Source organism: Amia ocellicauda, chromosome 5 (assembly GCF_036373705.1).
Source record: "Amia ocellicauda isolate fAmiCal2 chromosome 5, fAmiCal2.hap1, whole genome shotgun sequence".
Lineage (NCBI taxonomy): Eukaryota > Metazoa > Chordata > Actinopteri > Amiiformes > Amiidae > Amia > Amia ocellicauda.
The window spans coordinates 6,101,688-6,111,379 of record NC_089854.1 but is presented as its reverse complement, the minus strand read 5'-3'; the positions used below and the strand labels follow the sequence as shown (position 1 = coordinate 6,111,379).

Sequence of the window (9,692 nt, the reverse complement as noted above, 5' to 3'; positions counted from 1 at the left end):
TTAAAAGTCAGGATTTATTCATTTTTATTTATTTATTTTATCCCCCCCCCCTCTCTTTTCTGACAGCCACATAAACAAACCTTTGGGGAATCGCTGTCAGAATGCAAATTATATTATACACATGAAAGCAAGGAAAAAACATATTAAATAATAGAAAAAAAGGCTTCTAAACAATCCAAGCTCTCAGCCACAAAACTGAATTTATTATTAACGGCACACTCTCCCTGTCACAGTAATTAATGGCATGAATACTGTACTGTGCAACCATGGAAAACGCTCCCCAGCTGAGTGCTAACAACCTGTCTGACCTATAGGCAAGATCCTATAGTGAGGTTGGTCACATGACTCTACCAGCGATGGGAAACAGCAGAGATGATCATAAAAGGAACAAGCTATGGTATTATAATGTCCTACTCTGAGAGACTGAGGACCTGAACCTTTTCACCCTGGAACAGAGGAGACTAAGTGGGGACTTGATTCAAGTCTTCAAAATCATGAAAGGCATCGAGCACATCAAAGCAGAGGAGCTTTTCCAGATCAGCAGGGACACACGCACCCGGGGACACAAATGGAAATTGGGCTTCAAGGCATTCAAGTTATTAATGGACACCAAATGAGCACGATGGGGCGAATGGCCTCCTCTCGATTGTAAACTTTCTTATGTTCTTATAAAAAGCTTCCCTTTGACATTTTTAACCTGAAATCAGTGTTGTTATGAAACGGGATACATTGGATTTTTCCTTTTTTTTATTTGAAAGATAATATTGACATAAATGTACTTAACATCAGTTACCAGGCTTTTTAAAAATACATATAGTAGTTGGTGTGTTGGACTTCAGCTGTACTTCATTCTGATCACTTCATCGTAATTTGTGTTTTGATATAAAACAGTTAAACAGGTTTCAAGTTGTCATAATATCCGCTTTACAACGCTCCCTCTGAAAAACTAATATTCAGTCCAGTTGCAGAATTCACTGACGCCAACCAAGAGATGCATTGACCCCATTCCCAAGTCTTACAACAGGATTTGGACTTTTGTTTTTTTTGCATAAAAAAAAAGACTTGTAAAAGGGGAATATAGATTCGCCTTTTTTCCTGGGGATATATATCAGAGCCGGTGGATAAAAACTGGAAAATATGCACTTATGACAAAAAAAGGAACACAATTACATTTGGAGACACTGTACTGGCTGTGAAAAAAAAGTACTGGCATGTATCTGAGATCTAAAGCGAGCCTCTTAACACAGTCGATTGACTCTCAGTCCGGTTCATTTTGCTGTATGATCCTGACGCCCTCGGCCTACATATGACCCGAATGGTATGTCCCCCGTCCTCTTGTAAGAATGCACAAAGAGAAGTAGCTGATATAATAAAGACAAGGTATTGAAGTCGATGGATAATCCTCACTTTCACAAGTTCACGAGTACACAAAACCCTCCCAGTTGAGTTCTTGCGCCCATCGGGCTGGTTCCCAGTAACAGTGCGTCCTGTGAGTGTTTGTCTACACACCCCCACTGACAAGTCCGGTCCAGAAAGGCTGACTGGGTCCTCAAGTGCCCGTCACTCAGCCGGAACGACTGAATTTCCATTCTTCTGATACTATTATATATATAAAATGACGTTCCTTGTCATGGTTTCTGAATGGGGGCCAGACTATCGCGTGACCTGGAAAGCAAAGAAGACACGGGTTAGCGTGAAAATGAAGACAATCCAGCTGGGCGCTTTACAGGGGTGTTTGTTTCGTTTCAGCAAACTGCTTTAGAACCCAAGTCCCAATCCCCACCTCGGGCCAATGAACAATACAATACATACTTCTGTCTGTTTAGTTTAGTTTTTTTGAGGGGTGAATCCAGAGTGAAACCAGAGGACACAGACACCCGTCGACAGCATCTGATATCCCAGCCCTCGTGTGGTATGCTGTAATCTCAACGCTAAGAGAATCACGGCTCCCAGGGTGGAGGCCACCGGTGGAAACATTATAACCTGTTATTAGATCACATTATCGCATTTACAAGCCTCATAATCAACTCACTCCTTTGACACATCAGTACATTGCCCTTCAGTTATCTAAAGCCGACTCCTCTGACAATTGTGTAATACGACCGGCGCGGCGGCTCTATTACCAAATACAGTTTAATCTCCTTCCAGAAGCGGTGTGTGATCTTCTCCCCGGGCGCGCCGCCTCCTCGCTGGCAGCGCTCGAGCTGTCTCTCGGCACGGCGGTCTCGCTTGGCCAGTACAGCGGCTGCTGTGGTCAGTGGGGCTGTTTCTACACACACAGGGCTGTGTGGAAATCCTTGTCATTCACCATGATTATATTTAAACAACCCTCCTACGCCTCAAACCTACTGGACCTTTCCCTGCTTTTTCTGTCTTCTCTTCTTAAGCTATACAATGTCTTTGCTTTTAATTCAAAGTGGGTCTCTTGTATTACTTTTTTCTGTATGAAACAATGCACTAGCTTCGTATATCTGTCATTCTATGGCTGAGGCTGAATCACATTTGTGACCCACCAATCAAGTGCTCCGCAGGTGTCGCTTCAAGGCAGCTGTCAGTTTGCTGGATGTTTCTTTGGTTGACCCAATTGAAAGCTATAAGTACTGAATTAGATAATTTGCAAATAGCATCAGAGTTAAAACTGCCACTTTACTGACAATTACCTTATCAAAACAGAATTTCACCAGACCAGGCATTTATAAAGGTTACACACAGAAATGCAGTTAGGATGCCGGAGTATAATTACCGGCTATAAACATGAACTTGTCGGCATTTAATGAACTCCACAAGCCACCTTGCACAAAAGTGTCACGCTGTTAAATCAGGACAAACTGGATTGCATATCATGCTGGAAAAAGAAAATCTGTCAAATTAAACGTGTGATTCAACAAGGCACTTTTGTCTTTAGAGGTGTAAATAAAACACTGCATAGGACTGAACATTGTTCTCACAGGAACCAATGTGTACATGGATTGCACTTAAATGATGCCTGTACTGCCCCACCACCTACTCTCACTTATTATAGCTTTAATACATAAGTAAGAAGTTAAAAACTGTTTATCCAGGCACTCTACTAAGATGCGTTGATGGAGAACTAAATTAAACATAGCACTGATAGGCAGGGCCCTGAGGAGAAGCGGCACTTTCTATATGGTTATTGTAATGAGCTGCTCTGAATATTCACCACTTTGTGACGGCACAGTCTCCCCCATGTACTTATTAGACACTGAAATAGTGGAGCAATTTAACCTGCTTTCATAATGCATTGCGATGGGCTCCGAGACTCGCTTTTAATAAGGCAGAAGGTACTATCAGTAGGATTTGCTGCCACCAAGGTGCTCAGCTGTGCGCATTGGCAACTATTAGTCTCATTCGTTTAGCAACTGGCAGTGGCTCAACCGCCTTGGCTAGAGTTTACAAAAGACAAAATGGGAAACCATAGTGTCACTGCTAGCAGCAAACGGTGTCGGCAAATCTGGACCAGTGCCCAACCTTTTGTCTTCGAGCGCCATATGTACGAACCTTTAGTTATTGAAGAGAATTTGGTTGTGACGGTTTCGCCAGGTTTGAAACCTTTCTGTGCTGGGACGCTCAGTTTAATCTTGACCTGCCAGGTATATCCTGGGTGGGAAGGAAGGGAAAGCCAAGGCAGATGGCAAGCATCCAATCGTATCAACTCACACCACTGCAGCGTGTGCGGTCACGACCTGGATGCAGGTTTTGGTTTCTTACTTCACCCCCATCTTCCCAACCAGACAAACTGCCATGTTTTAACTCTAGCCCAATCTGTGCATCTTCGTAGACGGTTGTGGATTGTATTGCATTGTTTTGGGGTCGGTACATTGGGGAGACCTAACTGAAGTGTAAACACTGTTACTGCATTTGTGCTGTATTCCTGTCCCAGCCTGCTTTTGATAAAAAAGACTGGAGACCCCTTCTCCCTACTGACTGGCAGGTTATTGCATTATAATCTTAACTCCACAACTTGTTTTGCTCTCTATGCACACACTACAGCAGCACACAGTGACACACTAACACGGTGATTAGTTTGAGCCATCTGAGTGTTCATGCCACTGTTGTGCACATTCCTTGTGCCAACCTTTCCCCTTCTCTAATAATAATACGAAGGCGGAGATTAAGAAATTGATTTTGTACATCAGTAATGTGGCAAGGAGATCATCGACCATATGTCACTTTATCCAGGGGGGGGGGGAAGTGCCATGGGAGAAGATCTAGCATGTGACCATGTGACACGTTGACTAAACCCGTCACATTAGCAGAGCCATAGAGAACCAAAGCCCATCTGTTGAACATGACAAACAGCTGGTAAAAAAGTACATTTAGTAGAGTTTAATAAGAGTAATGCATGAGGGTTCTGTATAGCTTCGATGCAGAAAAGACACATTCTGTGTGCCTAAAATGGAAGCAACCTGCATAGAATAAGAATAAGAGAAAGAGGAGGAATCACAGTCAGAAAGAGAGAGAGAGAAAGAGAAAATGTAAAGAGTAAGAATAATAGAAAGCACTGATTGAGGGTTGGCCTCTTTCACTGAGGAAAATGTCCTCATATGGGAATCCTGGTGTGTTTCTGCACCTGTTGCTGTAGGTGCCCAGCAGCCAAAATCCACCTTGCGGTCCGTGACACTCACTCACAGTCCCCTGTAAGCTGATTTGCGGCGGTAGCAGCTGTTTTCTGCATTTTCGTCGTCATCTCGGTGTTCGGCAAACCACGGCATTACCCCACATTCGGAGGTTAACTCACAAAGTGGGTTCCATTAACAGATTGAAAACAAGTAAGAAAAAACAGAGCACTGAATCAGAAATATGTGCACCGAGTATCAACAGAGCCCTGTCGCATGAAAATGAGCATCCCACTAATTCCTCAATGTAATATAATTGCCCCCAAACATTCCGCGTGAACGGACTGAGAAGCACAAAGCCAGGCTGGCACATCCCAGTGTCTGTGTGCCCGATATTGTGTCACATCCATATTAATATCTGTGTCTGAGTTTGATGATTTTAATACAGAAGGATGTGGTTGCCTGTGTGGAGTATCTGTGTGGATAAACATACACAGTGGAATCATATTTTTTTAACTATAATCAGGTAACATTACCTGCCAATGCCTTGAGGTCATGTAGAATGAGGTTTCGTTTTCAGTCCTGGGTTATTGTAAACCAGAATGACTTTGCTGGTGTGTTTGCAGTTTAGAATTAGGGTTTCAGAGCAAATGTGCAGCCCAGAGGTTTTCACTCTGTTGTGTGAGTTTTGTTTATATTGATGTCTTATCTGTGATACAGGAACAATCTTACAGTAACAATTAAGTTGATTTTAGAGTGATTTTTATTGTATTTTATTCATTAATGTAGATACCTCTAAAATGGGGTGTAGTTTTGCACTGGGTGAAGCTTCGATTTTTTGTGTTGGCTAGGGTTAGGGTTAGGGTTGTGGTTCTGGCTATTGTCAGGGCTAATAATGAGCTAGGTGACTTGAAAATAAAGGCACTATATCTTAAACAACATAAGCATACCTGCCGGAAAGTTCAGATGCTTAGATGTGTAAATGTTTCATGTTCTGGTCCGTGTGTGCTTGTCGTTCTGTTCAGTACTGTTTCAATAAACCGGGATGTTTTGGTACGCTTGATATAAAGTGTCTGTTTTATAGTAGGGGGTCTTTCTTTGCTCTTTAGGGGGTATCTCAGCCAGTAATGGTTTGAGCCAGAAGTCATGTGTCGATGTTGATGTGTTTGTGTAAGGGCACCATCCCAAATACTACCTCTGCACAGAATCCCTTAATGCGTTCAAACAAACGATGGAAACTCATTATGAAGAAACTGCATCAACACAATCTGAGCACTGTGGAAAAAGCATACATTTTTAAGTCGGTCATCATCGGTGGATTTCAGATCATGAAAGCCAGGGCATTAAGTACAGCAACAACAGATGCAGGTCATATACAACACAACACTCACATTTTCACATACGAATACTTAGTATTGAATTCCAAATATTAATATCTATGGAAATGGTGACATGGGGGCTTCACTTCACGTCTACCCCTCTGCATTAGGAGAGCTCAGGAGGCGCAATAGGTCATCTCTCCAAGCGTTCCTGTTGTTCTGACATATCAGCTCTCTCTCTCTCAACTCTGCTGCTACTACTAATGCCCCAGCCCTGGTCTGTCTTTATATTCCTCCACTAGCTTTACACCTCATCACAATCAAAGGAGGACTGAACCGATATCCATGTTTATAAAGGTCTCCAGCAATCCAAGCCATCTGCAACAGAGCACTAATGAGACCAGCATTCCCTACAATGACGTGACCCTTTATGCGTCAGATGTTTTTTCCCAGAATAGTGCAGTAGCTTTTAACTTCTTGTGCACAGGTTACATCACCAGCCATGTACCCCATCTTCAAATGAGAAATGAACGAGCCGTTGTTTCTTCACCTCTCTACATGTGTACCAGCTATTGACGGTTGTTAACAGAGAGGCGTATCTTTTTGTTATCTCCTTGATTCATCGCCCCCCTTAAGCCCAAGTCAGACTGTCGATTTCAATTTACAACCGTGTGCTAATGGAGCCCTAAAAGGGAAATCAATGCCATGGATTAGTGCCCGAGATGCGTGTTGACCTCTGTAACTCATATTAAAGAAAAAATCTTTCATTTCATTTTTTTTAATATATATACACCCCATTATGCAGAGACCAATATTGATCCCCAACAAAAGCACATCTTGGCTTCATCTCCACTTTCGAAAATGCTTCCCCTCAAACTGAAGCCGATGTTTGTGCTGAAGTTTTCCTCAGTGCGTTGAGATGATAAAACTAAAGATATTTCAAAAAAAGATCTCCCATCTGAAGCACTATTGATATTTACAACCAATTCTGAAGCGGCAATGCTGCCTTACATATACAGTACAGTAAAAAAGACGATACCTGTTTATAAATAAGATGGATATGCCTACAGTATTTTATGTACCTCATATCCCATTGTAATTCTATAATCTATAAGCGTAATCATTTTCACTTTGCTTGCGGCTGATGCCTGTGATATATTACATAGTTTAGGAGGAAATTAGATTAGAAAACTTGGCTTAAATCTCATGAGTTTACATTCTTCATGACCGGTTTAAAACTATATCTATATGGAACATATCAACAAACACCTCAGAACTGGTGAGAGGTAATTGCTTCCTTCATTTTAAAACTGAAACGGGGGTCTTCAATATAAAGCTGTAATGTTTAGATGGAGTAAATATTTACCCAAGAGTTTCTATCACTTAATAAAATGGCAGGGGTCCTTAATTTGCTTTTCTCCTCCCCAGAAAGGAAAGATAAAGCCTTGCCATTTGTAACTGCATTCCCAATTACTTAGCACAATCAAAACGATTTGAAAAATACAATAGAAAGGCAAATAACATATCACAGACGGCACTGCCTTTAGCTACAATCACGATCTGCACTTTTCAGAGTTTGACACAAGATCAGTTTTGTTTTTGCCGTGTTTGTGAGCGACCCTGCAACAGCATGTTTTTTGGGGGGGTTTTCGCGTCAGCTCTAGCACAGGCGAGTGTGTCTGTTGGGAACCAAATGAACTACGCAGACCAGGTTAGGAGCTTGTGTGAGCATGTTAACCGAAAAACTGACACCAGATTACATCAACATCTAAAATATCTTGCTCCTCACCCCCACACCTCTGAACCTCTGAAGTGATAGCACGGTGTCAGGCCTGCAAGAACATCTGCCTTTGTAGCCATGGCAATAGTGCGGGAGCGTGGCCCGATCTTAGCGGCCTTCTCCAGCTCCAATTAAACACATAAACACTACTGTGTGGGTCAACTCAGATGACTTCTCCTGTATGGCTAATGCTGCTGCAAGTCAGTACTACAGAACCATGGCAGTCCCTTTCAGCTCACTGTTTTGCTTAGTGTTTTATTTCGCAGCACACATTCGGAAAATCATCCCTAACCTTGTTTTCGAGCCTGGACTGCCTCCTCCGCGCACCGTTCACAGGCCCTTGTGAAGCTGAAATAACTCCGCGGCTCTTTGTTGGAGGCAGGTGACTGACACGACGCCACATGCGAAAATGATTGTGATGCGCCGTGTCATACATTACAGCTGACGTTACGCAACACTGCATAATAAAGCACGGTCTCCAGTCTCTCTGCCCCCCCCCGCCCTCCGCACGCTCTCTCTCACATGGGTGCAGTGAAGAAGAACAGGATCCTTCATTCTGCACTTGCAAACAGGTGAAATCCTTTGAGCGATGCCTTGTAAGGTTTAATTAAAAGCATCAATTATATAACCCTTATTTTCCCATAGAATACGGATGAATACAGAATTATTTTGTGGAACAAATAAATGGAGGTTCTGAAATTATTGAAAATGCCATTCCACTACTACTACTACTCTACTACCACTTCTATGTTCTACTACTGTTATTACTACTACTACTACTACTACTACTACTACTACTACTACTACTACTAATCATAAAAATGAGGAAAAAGAAGATTAGAAATTAATGCATTTTGTACAGCAGTATATATGCTTAGTGTGGGAGCAGAATATATTCCAGGAAGATCAGATTTGCATTGTTTTCTAAGAATAATGATATTTATTTTCAGCAATCTCCCCATAAATACACAAGCAGAATCCTCCACAAATAGGATTAAAGACACTATCCTATTAAGGCAAACAGCACTGCTCTGATGGGATATGGAAGTGGGAATAAAAACATTCCTGGGTTTATATACAACTCTCCCTGGACCCCTCATCCCCACCCCCGTGAATCCTTGACCTCCTCCCCTCTGAAACACAATTCCCAGAATGTGCTGTGCCTTTTTTTAAACACAGACAAGCCTTAATCCTGTCGCTCGAGCGTGCAGCATAATTACGCATTTTCTCCATGTCGGATGCTCACAGAGTTATGCAGTTGATTAAGCACGATACGCCGTCTGCATTCTTAACAAGCACGATCAAACTTTAATTGCACCGGCATTCTGGGGGACGTGGGGGCCGAAGACGTGCAGTGACCCCGGCTCGGTGAGCATGCGTGTGCGAAGGCGTGTGCATACGTGTCTGAAACAAGCGGAGATTCCCCACCACATCCTGTTCCTTCCCCCACCTTTTACGGCAGTCTCAGGGCAAGAGCGCCATGAATTATTAACCCGAAGACAACAAAAAGTCCAACCCCTGCATGATATGAATAATGGAGAACGAACGACTAACAAGCATGTGTTCCTGAAAATAAAATTTTAAATATAAGAAAAAGAGCATGACTGCGATCTTAAAGCCTAGCATGTCACACTGATAAGAGAGAGGTAACCGGCTACCAAAAACGTTTTTTTTTTTGCGAGTACAGTTTCATTCCATTCTGATCAAATATTTACCAACACAGCAAGAGAACTTCTGTTGAATTTTTTGCTTTTATTTTCTGTTCCTTTTGATGTCTAGTCCAAAACTGATTTTTCAAAGGTGGGAAGGAGCCCAAACCCATTTTCTTAGCTCCTCAGAGCAAAGCGCACAAGACAAGTGGGTCACACAGTCATAGACTCACGGCTCTTTCACAGCCATGTGGCACAGACATCTACGGTAATTAATTTGATTTCCTTTTAAGAGATGCATTTGCCTGAGACCCACTTAAAAGGGGGCAAGAAAAAGCTCAAAAATAACCTAGCATCATGGTGGAGA

General features: G+C 42.4%; 1 protein-coding gene across 1 annotated transcript in view; it reads right to left on the bottom strand.

The window, feature by feature from the left end:
- Positions 1 to 1,033: 1,033 nt before the first annotated feature.
- The window catches only part of tafa3a (TAFA chemokine like family member 3a), a 77,943-nt gene continuing 69,284 nt past the window's right edge, over positions 1,034 to 9,692 (bottom strand). Inside the window, exon 5 of the mRNA XM_066703428.1 lies at positions 1,034 to 1,665. Coding sequence (XP_066559525.1) covers positions 1,654 to 1,665 — 12 coding nt within the window. The 3' untranslated portion in view covers positions 1,034 to 1,653. The remainder of the gene's footprint in view (positions 1,666 to 9,692) is intronic.